Raw genomic sequence first — 15012 nt, 5'->3', positions numbered from 1 at the left:
AGGAGTCGCTATGCCCCCTCCGTCCTCCCCGCGCTCAGAATCAGCGCAAATTGCACATATTATAATTTCTCTGGAGAGTAGAAAGTTGGTGATCAATCAATTGCAAGATAACTTTCGCTCTGCTCGCAAATTGCTGCAACTTTTCTAGCAAGTTCGTTGCCTAAGTCATTCGTTTCACTCGGAAACTGTTGAAGAGCCGTGGAAAATCTGCGGAATGCGACGATCACAAGGGATGTGGAGTCTTACATTTGTATTCGATACTTATACTCGTAGTAGTAAAGCTAATAATTTAAAAACCTGTGTTTCTGGGTAAAAATTGTTTAACTGTTTAAACAATTTATTCTGATTTCCTATTACTTTAGCAAAGTTTTTCTTAAGCTCTTACTTTGCTAGGCGTAGGCGATAAACAAACCCCTTCGTACTTTAAAATCTAACATAGGATAAGTTAAGCTTACATCATAGGCCAGTGATGACCACGGCCCTTTGGGCCATGGTTGAAATAAGGGAATCCCCGACCAGCCAATACCTCATTAATCAGATCCCATCTGGATGACCGAATATGGCCGGCAGATACTTTCGCCCAATGCGTTTTTGGGGCCGCTGCGGCTAACAAAAGCAACGCCAAGGCGAAACACCACAAAAATCCGAATCGAATCCGTAGTCAATTTCACCAATTAAACTAATGTGGAGTTGGCGATAGAAATTTCTTGGAATCGTCTTGAGAGTCCGTCAATCTGCCAGTGCCAGTTGACCAAATTGTCGCTAACGCAAAATGGGAAGCGATGCAGTCGGAAAAGCACTCGAAAAGCCAGCTAAATGGCGGCAATAGCGCAGACAAAATGTGCACAACGATAAGCCCACTGAAAATACCAGCCACAAGCTGCAAAATACAAAACAAGGCAGCCAGTCGTGCTTTTTGCCGGCTTTTAGTGGCACTTAGTGGCTCCTACTAGCTTTTAGTGGCTGCCACTACTGACACACTGACGCCGTTGCATGCTTGTTGTTGCTGCGTTTGTGCATTTGTGACCATGAACGTGAAAAATCAGCAAAGTGAAAAATAATTGATTCCGGAAGGAAACTGCCGCAACTGGTTTTCAGTTTGGGCCTCAGTTTGGATTTGTTTTGGCAAGCTGTTGCTGCCGCCGCTGTGGCTTTCAATCGATTTTTCTCTTGTTTTTCTTGCAATTCGGTGCCGTAACAGGGGAAGCTGTGGAAAGGCAAGCCGATTATCCGACAGGTGAAATCCAAGCACAGCTCTTGCAGCTCTCGCGCATTTCTGGTCTATTAAGCAGTCCGCCGATGAAGAGGGGCACCCTTTTTTCCACTTGCAGTTCCCCTTTGGACTGGGCATAGAATTGGATTCCGATTCCGATTCCCACTGCCCGAATGCCTCGATTTGACGAGATGACAGTTCTGTGTCAGCAGCGGCCAAAAGGAAGTGGAGAAATCTGATCTCTGGAGAGGAACCGACCACAACTCCAACTCCAACTCCGACTCCGACTCCTAGCACTTGATGGCTCCGCAAACAAGGCCCGTTTCTGGGCCAGTGGCGCAGAAAGTGACTGCCGCTGGCCAAAAGTGAAAAACAACAAAGGCCAAGAACCCAACAGTCCAACCAACAATCCAACCCACCATCCAACGATCCAACGATCCAACGATCTAGCCAGCCAACCATCTAACACCCACCGAAAGCCAGCGTTCTCAGCGTCATGCAGGAAGTCAATTACCGCCTGGAGCCAGAGACTCGGTCTCTGCATCCATGTATCTTTGAAAATGCATCTGCATCTGCGGCCCGCTTGTCTTGTCGCAAACTCACAATCTCAGCCCGCTAAACTTTCTCAATTTAAAATTGCATTTGAAATGATGCTGATGACGCGACTCTTAGCATGCTATTTTGCTAAATGCACACGAAAAAATGGGATGGCTTATCCTATGTTTGATATAAGTAGTTTTGGCATTAACTTTGGCTTTTAATTAGAATTTTGTTACTCTATTTTTATTGGTTATTTATAGTTATTTATATAAATAAATGCCATAAATACACCTCTTAAAAATAAGAATAGTTGAAAAATAATCAGATTTTTTCAATTTAGGAAAATTAAAGTTATTACATTGATATTGGAATTGAAAGTCTCGTAAAAGCTAAATTGATGCACTCAGAACACAAACTGCCAGGTGGTGCTAGTTTATCATTGATATCACTGTTTTCCTCTGTGTAACTAGCGATTTCCCTCGAATTTTCCGCAGTCGAGCTGGAAGTCGTTGCCATTTGCAGCCAGCCGTTGACCGAAAAAAGTGTGTCAAGTTTTCGACAAAGATCAAGTACATCGCAGATAGTACGTCAAATGTGTTTTGCTGTCGTTGCCCCTGATGCTGCAGTCGCAGTGGTAGTTGGATTCGGATGCGGATTCGGAGGTGAAGCTGGAGCTGCTGGAGTGCTGCTGCCCGGAGATTTCTGCATCCGCTACTCTTGCTGATGGCCAGGCATTTCCAGTTGCCATGACCAAAATGTTCTCGAAATCCATTGCAATGTGGCTCAGATTTTGGTGCAATTTCGTAGTGAAAGTGCAGCTGCAGCAGCCGCAGCAGCAGCAGCGAGTAGTAAGTGGCTGTTCCACAACAAGTTAGAAAGAAATGTGTGGCACTCCATCGCCATCCGCTGGTAATTGCTGGAGCTGCTTAAGAAAGCCGCTGTGGATCTAGATTGCGGCTCAAAGATTGGCCAAAATTGCTGGTGTTGGTGGGCCTTGTTTCCCGGTTGCCAGGTTGCCTGGTTGCCTGTTGACGAAATCGTGTTCTGGTGATCTCGTGGGTGCCCACACGGCGACCCACTTGAAGCCACGACCACTGCCACTGCAGTGACCCACTCAATTGGCGGATAAGCCAAGCCATCCGGGTCTGGGTCAGAGAAAGGGAGAAGATGACCAGATAGCTGCCAGCGTTCACTTTTGCCACCGACAGATGCCAACTGTCATTGGCCATCAACATCATCAATCGATGGGGGTCAAAGAACTCCTGCCGGCTTTCCATGGTGTCTCTGCCGCTTTTTCCCTCTTTCTGTGCGGACGTGAGATCGAAGATCGAGATTGAGTGGATCGCGTGGAGATCGGCTCGCTACGAGATAGGAAGACAGGAAGGCACTGCCACTGATACGGGGTTGTGGTACTGCCACTGGAAGTGGTAGTGGAAGTGGCAGCGCAAGTGGAAGGGGGAAGAGAGTGTGCTATTTTCATATGCGCACACCGTTGCCACTGATAACCCAATATCCCAGTTAAATTTCGAATCAAAAGCCGTAAAAGTCGGGGCGGGGGAATTTGAATGCGCGCCGAAAGAGAGAGCCAATAAGTCCGTTAAGTTATGCATAAATCCGAAATCCAGCGGCGTGGGCGTCCGTCATTCAGTCGCCCAGTCAGTCACTCAGTACTCACTCGTACTTTCAATTGAAATTGCCGTTGCTGTTGCCGTTGCCCCGCCCCATTAACGCAGGGCCATATAAAAGCGTCGACGCCACATGGCCGGCGTTTCTTTTACCCCAACAATGCCGAGAAGTGCGCTCATCGTTCCCGGTCTGATTTGTTTTGGGTCTGCCCTGGCCTTGGCCCTGGGCGCCACCTCCCTGGGCACAGATCGAAAGGCGCTTCCTCGCGCACGACCCGCGGTGCCACCCAATCCCAGGTGGGGCGCCAATATGCAGATGCTGCGCCGGCACAACAGTAGGTACCCATCACTCAATCATTCCCTAGTATTCAATGCACTCAACCGTTGGCACTGGCAGGTCCCGCCTTCAACTTCTGGACGGAGGATAGCGATACGAACATTTGGGAGCACTGCGGCCTCTTCGAGGGCGACATCATGCTGCACCGCGAGCTGCTGAGGAACGGGCTGCTGAACGAGCGGCTCACCTGGCCAGAGGCCGCCGTGCCCTTCTACATAGACCCCCAAGACTTCAGTGAGTAAACGCCTCCAGGCAGCGTAAAATAGTAATGCTCCCCATCGAAAACAGCCGCCAACCAGACCATGGTCATACTGAAGGCCTTCAAGGAGTACCACGACCGCACCTGCATACGCTTCCGGCCGTACGAGCAGGGCGACAAGCACTGGCTGCTCATCAAGGGCAACTACTCCGGCTGCTGGTCGAGTGTCGGTAGGCGCTCTGGTGGCCAGGTGCTCAATCTGAACACGCCCAAGTGCGTCACCCACGGCGTGGTGGTGCACGAGCTGCTGCACGCCCTCGGCTTCTACCACCAACAGAGCGCCACGGAGCGGGATGAGTACGTCAAGATCAACTGGGAGAACATCCTCGACGGGCACGCGCACAACTTCAACAAGTACGCCCGCACCCACATCACCAACTTCGGCGTGGAGTACGACTACCAGAGCGTCATGCACTACAGTTCGCGGGCGTTCAGCAAGAACGGGAAGGCCACCATTGAGCCACTGGTGAGTAGGCCATCCGAAATGCTTCCAAAGTCTCTCATATCCAGTTGCAACACATTTATGTAATTGAGTATTCATTTAAATCGCATACATTGTAAAGAATTTCAGTATAACACTCAATAATAATACTGCTAGTTATTGGACGTATCGTATGGAGATACAGTGAATTCGCTTGCTATATACTCTGCTCCCACTATACACTTAACACTTACTACTCTTAAGTGGTTATATTTCGAGATAGCAATGATTATTCTATCGTCTACAAGGGATCCATCCTACTTAATTATGTGCACTCACAAACACCTATCGCTAAACTTATATTTTGATTAGAGAATGCACAAAACCATGTCTCCTAAAATATTTAAATTCGATAGTAATAGTGATTTGATCATTATCGGATTAGGAATTCCTATATTAACGCGTGGTCCAATGAGCTGTAACTATGCTAGGAGTAGACGAAGCGTTTTGCTTCCTTGTTCAGATGGATGTATGTCTAAAGAGAATGCTTTCGCTGGATGTATAACCTTAGCAGTTGAAGTTAAAGCGATGAGATGTTTGAAAATGACTTGGTGGTAATTGAGGAGATGCATTCTACACTCCCTGACTGCTCTGATTTGCTTCCAGGATCCGTACGCCTCGCTGGGTCAGAGACGCGGCCTCTCCGACAAGGATGTGTCCAAGCTAAACGAGATGTACGAGCAGGACTGCAGCGAGGACTACCTACTTAACTTCGGGAACTATATCGACGAGCTGCTCGACTACTTCCAGGGCAACATTCAGGATCTGCTCGGATAGAGGCGCCTGACGCCAATAAAAGAAAGTGCCGGCTAGGTGACGAAAAAAGTGAAGTGACTGATCTCGTCGAGGGTCTGGGCGGCCTCCACTCGGAGTGCCGGATACGAGTGGTGCTCAGACAGCTGCTGCAGCGCAAAGCGCAGCTCCGCATTCCAGATACGCTGCACTCCGCGCAGGCTGAAGCGAGCCAGCAGGCGCAGGAGTTGGCAGGAACGTTGCCGCAACAGGTGGTGCCGGCTCTGCAGAAGCGAGACCAAGTTTAGTCGCGGACTAAAGGCAATCCGCTCTACCAGCTCGGCGTTTTCGGGCAGTTCGCGCAGCACACAGCCCATCAGGGCTAGCATGCAGCCAGCCAGGCGAACAGAGGCGGCGTCCGAATCCGATTGCCTAAAGTCTGCGCGAGAACGGGAACGGGTTTACAGTTTACAGTTTACAGAAATCGGCTCTGGCTATCTAAGGGAATCTTACCGTGGGTGAGGAAGTTTAGGAACAGATCGCTTGCTGCCAGAATGGCCACCGCATCGCAGAACTGAGTGAGAAACTGCTGCTGCAGATGTACCAAGTGGCAGACTAGTTCGTACAGACTGCAAGCCGTCTCCAGCTCCTCGACAGTTAGCTCCGGGATGCTACGCAACGTTCGGGTGAGCGAACCCATTGTGAGTGGGGCGGAGGCGGCCGAGTCCGAGAGATGCTTGTGCGACAGGAGCAGCTTGCAGGCGTACATGAGATTGGGCACCAGCTTTACATCCACATACACGTTACGGATCAGCTCGAGATCAACAATCAGGACGGGATCCACCAGCACAAAGGGCAAGGACAGCAATTGGGCCACACTCTTGAGCACCCGCGGAATGGCCTTGGAGTTGCGCAGCGGTGCCACAATAATGCTCACCAGGTTGTGCTGTTTCAATGAGTCGAGTTCGCCGTCAAGCAGCTCCTGCACCGATCGGTTCAAGAAGGCTAGCCACTCGTCGTTCTCGATGGGCGGACTTTGGGATTCATCGCAACTATCCCACCCAGGAAGCAAGCACGGCGGAGTGTTGCTGTGCGGGGGAAAAAGTTATTAAAAGAAAGGACAAGGGACGCTGTGGCTACTTACTCGCTGCTCAGCTTTTCCTCATTGGTGGAATGCATTGAGTGCTTTAGTTGTTGTGGCTGTTGCTGCGGGGTCTGAGAATTTGCTTGGGAATGGGATTCAGCTGTAGGCTTATTTCCCTGGATAAGCTTATCCTGTGTGGTAATCTCCTTGGCCTTGCGTTGCGCCTCATTGTCGACACTGTGACCCAAGCGAACGGAGAAGTTATCGAGATTCTGACTGAGCTTACGCTTCTCTAGATCCTTGCTACGCGACTGGCGTACGGTTGGAACGACTATTGGCTTAGCTGTCACTCCTCCGCTTCGCAAGGGGTTCTGAAAGTCGAAGTTGTCGTTCATACGGTTGAGGATCATGTTGGAGTTGCCACTGACGAAGCAAGTGTGCGAGTTGATCAGCGGCTGGTGTACGACCGGCAAAGCCCGAACACCGGACAGATCCCTGTAGGACAAGTCCGCGAACGGAACGACTACGCGCTGCATGTTGTCCTCCACGTCTGTCTCCAGATGCTCCACATCACTGGGAGCAATGGCGTTGATGCTGTCGCGGGAGGTGCTCAAGTTTTCCTGTTGCGGCTGGCCAAGGTTCAAAGCGGCTAGGGCCTCGTCCAAATCGCCTGCCTCCTGATCGCCCTGCTTAGACGACTTCACCTTGGCTTCAGGATTTGTGAAAGGCGATTCCTTGGCCGCCTCCGCCTGCGTTTCTGCGATAAAGATGCGTCCCTCAACGAAGGGATGACACAACAGCTGCGTCCAGGATATGCGCAGGCCGGGGTCTTTCTCAAGCAGGCCTTGTAGGAAGGAGCGGCAATCGCTAGTCAGCGTGCTGGGCCACTTAACGTCCTCGTGTTTAATCATCTTCACCAGATGCAGGATGGAGCTGGCGCAGAAGGGCGGCTGACCGGCCATGCTCTCGTAGGCTATGCAGCCCAGTGACCACATGTCCGCATGGTGGTCGTACGGCTGTTCCGCCAGCAGCTCCGGGGCCATGTAGAGTGGCGTTCCCTTGATCGAGGTGAGCACATGGGTGCCCAGAGTCATGTTGCGGGCCAGTCCAAAGTCGCAGAGCTTCGCGTGCATGTTCTTGTCGAGCAGCACGTTTTGCGGTTTGAGATCCCGGTGTAGGATGCGGTTAGAATGCAGATAATACAGAGCGGAGACCAGGTGCCCGGTCACCCGACGTGCCGGCTCCTCGCCCATGGCTCCATTGTAGGACAGGTAGCGGTGCAAGTCCATCAGGGCAAACTCGGTGACCACGAAGAGGTCCGTCTTCGACTCGAACGACTCAATCATCTCGATGACGTGCGGATGCTTCAGCCTGGCCTGGATGTCGCACTCTCTGCGCAAATTCTTCAGCTCTTTCGTGGCTCTTCCGCGCTGCAGAACATGACCATGGTTTGGAATAGTTGGAAGGACTTGTTGCTTTACCACCTGCACCACCACTCACTCACCTTGGAGATCACTTTGATGGCAACCACCTTGCTGTCGTCCTTGCGCGTCGCCTTGTAGACGCACCCGAAGGATCCTTGACCCACCAGCGAGCTTACCGCGTAGCGGTTCATTGTTATTCCTTGTTTTGCTGCGGGATGGGATGCGATTTCCACCGAAGTGTGTGCAGTATGACCGTAGCCGCTGACTCCGAAAATAACTTTGAGCTCGGGGACTCGGCTTCGGTACCGAATAGGGATACGAATGTACTAGATGGCGCAGACAAGGTTCTTTTTCTAAAAAATACCACTGTTGTTGCTGAACTGTAATTGTACCTAATATCGATACTGATATATATACAACCCAAGACAAATACAATACAGTGCTTTTGTTCTAGTAGATATTGGTATTAACGAATTATACCTATACCTTGTATTGGGAGAAATGTTAAATTTTATAAGTACCTAAAAAAGCTTTTGTACCTTAAGCACGGTGTGGCCGAACTACCGCAAATGGGCGTTTTGCCAACAACACGTCGCGGTCACTCTAAGTGGACACAGCCGAAAAACAGCTGATTGGTGGCTGTTTTTTATTGTGCAGAGCGAGCAATAACCGTTGTGAAATAAATAATGATTGCCAATTTAAGCACAGCCACCCAGTGAGACGACACCCGCAATCGCAGCACGATGCGCGAGCCCAATCTGTACGTGATCCTGTCGCACGCGCTAATCGGTGAGTTTCCATGTACCGGCAGACTGTTCTGCCACGCCTCTTCCGCTTCCAGGGGACAGTCCAATTCAATCGGGGATTCCCACTGCCATTCACCAAACTCCAAATTTCAATCCGCATCCCAGGCTCCGGCTTCTTCTTCCTGTACGTGCAGCATGTGCGCGTGATCTTCGAGACGCGCACCAACATCCAGCAGCTGAATCAGCTGGAACGAGAGGCGCTCCTGCGGCGCGAAGATGCCCTGTACTATGCCTTCTACAAGCAGCTGGCCGACGGACCGAACTTCTGGCACGGCTACGAGCAGCTGAAGAACGTCACGGACATCGAGTATCCGCACAGTGTCAATGTGCTGCAGCGATTCTACGTGCTGCCGGAGCTGGTCACGGCGTAAGTGACTACTACCAGAGAAGTGATTCCGAAAAGCCCACTAATTTGCATTGTGCATTGCATTTACCCCCCAAAAGGTACTTCTTTCACGTGGTGCGCTCCGGATTTAATCCAATGGTGCAGCCCATGCAGTTCTATCTGGAGTTCGTGTGGCTAATGGGCGGGGTAACACTGCTGGTCCTCTACTTGTACGGAACGCTGCTCAGCGAGAACATTTTCGGTGGCATATACGGTGTGATCTCGTACCTGATGTTCCACAGCTTCGTGGCCAAGATCTATGAAAGGCCGCTGGCGCGGGAGAACTTTGCCTTTCCATTCATATTCCTACAAATGTTCTACCTGTGCATCTGCATCGGAAGGATCATACACCGACAGCGGCACACATCGCGCTTGTTTATGGTAATAGGTGCGTCTTATTGCATTAAGCTCAGTGACAACCATGCCTTTTGCAGATCTTCGCCATGTCGCTGTTTACCGCCTGTGCCCTGCTCTCTTGGCAGTTCTCCACCTTCATATTCACCACCCAGATCCTGATCATGATGACGTCCTGGAACGTGAGCGCGCTGCCCACGGGTCTGGTCAACGCCTTCGTGCTGGACTACTCGCTGTCGCACATGCTGGGCCACGCTCTCGCCTTTGTGATGTCGCACGGCAACAGCCAGCTGCTCTTTACCTGGCAGCTGAGCATCTCGCTGTTCCTATTTCTGATTACAGTGGTGCGACAATTGCGTTATGTGCGCAACCGGCGGCTGGGACACGCGCAGGATCCGCTGCAAGGCGACTATTTCTCGTTAAAGCTAATCATGCTGACACTGCTCCTCGCCAGCAGCATGCAGACTACGCTGTTGGAGCTGCTCAACCGGGCGGGAGTGGTCGACGGAAGTGCGACGGAAGGCGCCCAGAGGCACTTCTTCGATCTCTGTGCCCACTGGGCTCTGCAGGTCAATGTCGGTTTTGTCGCCCACCTCTCTGCCTGTAATCCGCAGTACGCGCGCGTCGCCTGGTCAGAATTGTGGCAGCTGGTCAAGACGATGATTGTTAAGCCGTACTGCATGTATGGTGTGGTCATGCTGGCCATGTTCTTCCGCCGCTGGCGTAAGAGCGGCGCCCCTGTCAGCGCCGTCACGGAAGAGCAGCGCGAGAGGGCTCGCAACTACGTTCTGGAGGACTTCCTCGAGGAGCATCGCGTCTCCATGGGCGACATGTCCAACAAGGAGACGGAAAAGCAGCTGCAAAAGTGCTTCCGCCTGCTCGAGAGCTGCGATCACGACTACGAGCGCTACAAGCGCGCACAGGCCCGCCTGCGCAAGGAGCAGCCGCCCACCCGCGACGACTTTATGCAGGATATCAAGCGCCTGCGGGCCCAGATTAACCGCAACAGTGACAAACAGCGCAAGGAGCGGGCGCAAGGAAGTAAAGAAGCGACCGCCGAGGAGGATAAGGATTCGGAACCGGAACCGAAGGAGGAGAATCAGGAGCCAGGCAGTACTGAAACGGAACCAGAGTCTGCAGCAGATCCCACTAAAACGCTGCCGTCCACGTCTGCGGCCGAGGAAGAGGAGGAGGAGGAGCCCCCCGCCACTGCTGCCGGCTGCAGCTCAAACTCGAGTGGCCAACGACGCAGGAAGCGTAGCTCCTCCAGACGCAGCTCCGTGGTGCCGACGGCCAACGCACAGATCCTCAACATGCACTACATGTACAGCTTCCTGCAGATGCTAGTCTTCACCTTTATCGGACTCGCCGTGCGCAAGCTCTTCTTCCTCAGCTTTACGCAGGGCTGCGTCATCGCACCAACCGTCTGCTCCAAAGTGTGGTACCACCGCCAGCGCAACATCTTCTGGTCGGTCTCGCTGGCCGTCTTCCTGCTCAGCATGTTCGATCCAGGAATGGTGGTAAGTTGTATTCGCCACTATTTGTCACTGGAATAATTGTGTTTTCGTCGCCCATTCATAACAGAACATTCGCGAAGAGTACTTCCCCACGCGCTACTCCAAGAGCGGCGACGACCTGGACAGCATGCTCGAGTGGATCAAGCTGAACACGGAACGGGATGCGGTCTTTGCCGGCCCCGTGGATATCATCGGCACCGTGCACCTGACCACCAAGCGGCCCATAGTCAACCATGCGCACCTGGAGATGCGTCAGATGGCGTGAGTAGTCCCGATCTGAGCGAGATAGCTCATCGGCTATGCCCCTTTGCTGTCCCGCTCTCATTGGCGTCCATGTCCTCTCTGTGCATGTACTAAAACTTCTGTTGTTTCAGGGAGCGCACAGAGCACGTGTACTCGGTTTACAGTCGTCAGCAGTCGTCGGATATCTACAACCAGTGCGCCCAGCTGAAGATCCAGTACTTGATCATATCGCTGGACGAGTGCACCAACGAAGTGCGGTGAGTAGACACACACGAAACCCTCGAGACGGGCACTCGACGCTTAATTAGTCCAAGCTTTTGAGACCTTGCAATCTTATTCACTTATCGCTTTAATATGCACTTTTGCCTTCTCGCCACAGCGACGATTGCGATCTGCTGGCCATATGGGATGACGAGCAGCCGGCCTACCAAAAATATCCACAGTTCTGCCACGAGCTGCTCCACAAGAACGTGCCCAGCTTCTTGAAGGTGTTCGCCAACGACCACTACGGCATCATCAAGATGTTCTCGCAGAGCGTCCAGATCAACCTCAAGCACAACAAGATGCCCGAGATGTCCATATAGGGTTGGGAGTCCATGGAGGCGGGATGGGGAATCGACTGTGTTGTGTTGCGTTGTACGTAGCTGTGTGAGCTGTGTGACTAGGAATTAGCATTTTACGATGTGTGTATTATGATTACGTTTAGTATTGCCCCAGCCGCGGTCCCCGAACCCATGTCGCACCCGTTCCCAATCCCAATCCCAATCCCAATCCTGCTCCAACTGCAGCTGCAGGGGGGAGATGAGCTGAGTTGAGGCAGCAGATTGCAATTTCCCTTCCGCTAGATAGTAAACTGGATGCATTTAGCAGCTTGACTTGTTTCTCTTGCGATCCGCGCCGCTGCGTTCGGACCTCGTTTGGATCATTCCCCGCGCCCCGCGCCCTCGCATTCGAATAAGTTAATCTAGCCGAGCGGAGCGACCTAAACTCTAAATACTTTCGTTAAGTTTAAGCTAAGCTTTTTACATTTACGCATGTAGTATATGACGATGTGACGTGGGTGGCAGTGAAAGTGGCTGCATGTGGACGATGTGCACCCGGGAGCCACGATCCCAGACCCAACAACAATGCGGGCAAAGCGCATTTGCCCAGCAATAAGTGAAATAAAACTATACATTTGAAACAATCATTTAGCCACCCGTTGTTTGCCTGCATCGTTCGAAATGTTTGCTCTTTTCACTTTCTTCACTCTTTCACATGTTCAGTTAAACAGCAAATGTGCATATTTATTTCTTTTAAAATATATTCAAATCTTTAATTTGCAAAAATTAATTAATTAATATTGCAATTATTTTAATCTTCAACTGCACTTTCCAGGGGTTGTGTCGCAGATACTTACGCGGGGTCGTGTCTCGTCTATCTCGATTATCGTCGACCTTTTATACCGATACTTTTTAATTCTGCCGTCTGCATGTGGGATTTACTTTGTTTCGCCCTTTGGTCACACTAATAATCACAATAATACACGCATTGTCATTAATAAAAAAATAAAATAATCTATATTCGTGGTTTCCATCACGGCCCATACTCATCGCCATCATGCTTTACCTAGAGGACTACCTGGAGATGATCGAGCACCTGCCGCAGGAGCTGCGCGACCGCTTCACGGAGATGCGCGAACTGGATCTCGCTGTCCAGAGTAAGTGCACCCAAATAATCCCTGTTTGCCACTGGACCACTAACCATATACTCCTCCTTGCGGTCTACAGACAACATGGACTCGCTGGACAAGAAAGCGCACCTGTTCTTCAAGCAGTGCAAGCGCGATGAACTGCAGCATGAGTCGATGGACACGGAGTTTCACAGCCTGCGCGGCGAGTACTTTAAGGTGATGGAGGACGCCGACGAGAAGGTGGCCATCGCCACGCAGATCCACGAGCTGGTGGAGCGCTACCTGCGCCGCCTGGACAGCGAGCTCTTCAAGTTCAAGTGCGAGCTAGAGGCGGACAACAACGGCATCACCGAGATCCTCGAGCGGCGCTCCCTGGAGCTGGATGGCAACTCCACTGCCGCCACCGCCCTGCTGCTGAGCATGAACCAGAAGGAGAACCGGTACTACGGTGCCAGTTCGGCCAATACTATGGTCAACAGCTCGTCGGGACACGCATCTGGTGCCGCCACAGGCTCCTCCGGCATTGCACTGGTCAGTGGAGCAGCCGGAACGGGCGGTGCCCTCTCCAGCATCTCCACCGCCCAGCTCGGCTCCAGTCAGCGTCACCGCAAGCTGGAGAAGCGGCGAGAAACCATATGTACCGTGCCTGTTCAGGATAAGCGCGCCAATCTCAATCACTCGCTTCCCATGATCGGGTCAGGATCTACGACTGCTGCGGCGGCCTCCTCTTCGTCCGCCACAACGGCCGCAGTCGCCGCCAGCTTGGCCGCCGCCACCACTGCCCAAACTCATGTCTCCAACCACATTGGCAGCATCGCCGCCACACATCTCACCCTGCCTGTGGCCATGGGCGTGGCCGGCGGCAGTAGCAGTCTGGCTAGCAGCTCCCTTGCCACAGGAACGGGCTCACTGGTCCGCCAACTACCCACGAACCTCGCCCACAGCGTGCTGAGCAGCTCGGGAGGAGCGACCGCGGCCACGGTAGCGGGCGCAACATCCACGCCCGTGGTTCCTGCTGGTTCGGCACACGGGCATGCCCATGCCAGTGGTCATTCGACCAGCGGGGCCACAGTCACTTACAACCTGCAGCAACTTGGCGGAGGAGCCGCCGCATCCAGTGCCATTGCAGCGGCAGCCAGCCAGGCGATCGTGGCCACACAGCAGATGCAGCAGGGCCGCCGAACGGCCAGTCTCAAGGCCAGTTACGAGGCCATACACGGCACAGCGGGCACCACCGCGGAGTTCTGGACCCAAGCCGGGCAAGGGGGACTGCAGCAGTCGACGACCGGATCGGTGACAGTGGCTGCTGGCACAGCGCTGGCCGCCGGCGGTAGTGGCAGCGGCTCGCATCACTCACAGTCGCACCACGGCAGTCATGGGCACGGACATGGTCATGGCCATGGGCATGGGCACCACAGCAGCAGTAGTCACAGCGGCGGGCATAGCGGCGGGCACAGCAGCCACCACCAGGAGAAGAAGCAAAAGAAGAAGCTTACCACTGCTCTCACGTTGCCCACAGTGCAGCCGACGGCCGGCAACTCGATTGGCTCGGCGTCGTCGTCTTCGATTAGCCTGGAATCGGTGAACAAGCTCACTACGTCGGCAGCCTTGGCGGCGGCATCGGCCACGGCGACCTACATGTCTGTGGGTGGACAGACGCTGCTCGCCATGACCGCCGGAAGTGGAGGAAACCTGACGGAGAGTTCTGCTGACAGCGTGCCTGCCGGTTTGATTGCCATGAACCTGCCCACCGCCACGGTAACGCCCGGCTCCAGCCTGACCATCGGCGAGAACGGACTCGTGGTGGAGCAGACGAACGAGGGCGAGTGGTCGTACGATCCCAACGAGCCGCGCTACTGCACCTGCAACCAGGTGTCCTACGGCGACATGGTGGCCTGCGACAACGACGCCTGTCCATACGAGTGGTTCCACTACCCCTGCGTGGGCATCACACAGCCGCCCAAGGGCAAGTGGTACTGCCCCAAGTGCACCGCCTCCATGCGGCGCCGTGGCAACCGAAAGAACTGAGGCTGACTACGCCTGCTGGCGCCCCTTTTCCGTGGCGGGGGCGGCGGCGTGGGCACCTGGTCGCGTCGCTAGCGGCGGTTGTAGAGACAAATAAGCAAATTAAAAGTATTCAATAAAGTTAGATCAGCAAAGGAGGAGCTCTTTGCTTTCAGTTCAGTAGTTGAATTGGCATACCTTTCAATATTTCTGGCGCAATTCTCTAAACATCTGCATTCAAATTTAGAAATTAATTTTTTGTCATTTTTTGATGTTATGATGTTGAAGAAATTCAAAAAATGAAGAAATGTCTCAAGGCTGAAGTTCAAAACTCCA

The 15012-nt window shown here is 52.7% G+C and overlaps 4 protein-coding genes across 5 annotated transcripts; 3 read left to right on the top strand and 1 right to left on the bottom strand.

Moving 5' to 3' along the window:
* The first annotated feature begins 3255 nt into the window (after positions 1-3255).
* LOC6550291 (zinc metalloproteinase nas-14) lies at positions 3256-5249 on the top strand. Its single transcript, XM_001977657.3, has 4 exons — positions 3256-3713; positions 3776-3949; positions 4004-4440; positions 5062-5249. The coding sequence occupies exons 1-4, from the start codon at positions 3512-3514 to the stop codon at positions 5230-5232; spliced, it is 984 nt and encodes a 327-aa protein (XP_001977693.2). The 5' UTR covers positions 3256-3511; the 3' UTR covers positions 5233-5249.
* Positions 4486-7992, bottom strand: LOC6550241 (serine/threonine-protein kinase fused). Its single transcript, XM_001977656.3, has 4 exons — positions 7776-7992; positions 6332-7701; positions 5701-6275; positions 4486-5626 (listed from the first exon to the last, which is right to left on the bottom strand). Exons 1-4 carry the CDS (start codon positions 7884-7886, stop codon positions 5265-5267), a joined length of 2418 nt encoding a protein of 805 aa, XP_001977692.3. The 5' UTR covers positions 7887-7992; the 3' UTR covers positions 4486-5264.
* A 292-nt stretch (positions 7993-8284) lies between these two features.
* LOC6550240 (C-mannosyltransferase dpy-19 homolog) lies at positions 8285-12189 on the top strand. 2 transcript variants are annotated; one of them, XM_001977655.3, is made up of 7 exons: positions 8285-8484; positions 8607-8868; positions 8946-9267; positions 9321-10760; positions 10825-11018; positions 11132-11257; positions 11380-12189. In XM_001977655.3, exons 1-7 carry the CDS (start codon positions 8439-8441, stop codon positions 11582-11584), a joined length of 2595 nt encoding a protein of 864 aa, XP_001977691.1. In that variant the 5' UTR covers positions 8285-8438; the 3' UTR covers positions 11585-12189. The 2 variants fall into 2 exon arrangements, with proteins under 2 accessions (XP_001977691.1, XP_026838064.1); XM_026982263.1 differs by having other exon boundaries at positions 8285-8868.
* A 282-nt stretch (positions 12190-12471) lies between these two features.
* On the top strand, positions 12472-14858 carry LOC6550239 (inhibitor of growth protein 3). Its single transcript, XM_001977654.3, has 2 exons — positions 12472-12699; positions 12770-14858. Exons 1-2 carry the CDS (start codon positions 12600-12602, stop codon positions 14698-14700), a joined length of 2031 nt encoding a protein of 676 aa, XP_001977690.1. The 5' UTR covers positions 12472-12599; the 3' UTR covers positions 14701-14858.
* The last annotated feature ends 154 nt before the right edge of the window (positions 14859-15012 follow it).

The sequence above is a fragment of the Drosophila erecta genome, unplaced genomic scaffold, assembly GCF_003286155.1.
Source record: "Drosophila erecta strain 14021-0224.00,06,07 unplaced genomic scaffold, DereRS2 tig00000126-arrow-pilon, whole genome shotgun sequence".
NCBI lineage: Eukaryota > Metazoa > Arthropoda > Insecta > Diptera > Drosophilidae > Drosophila > Drosophila erecta.
This window is presented reverse-complemented; position numbering and strand designations above follow the sequence as displayed.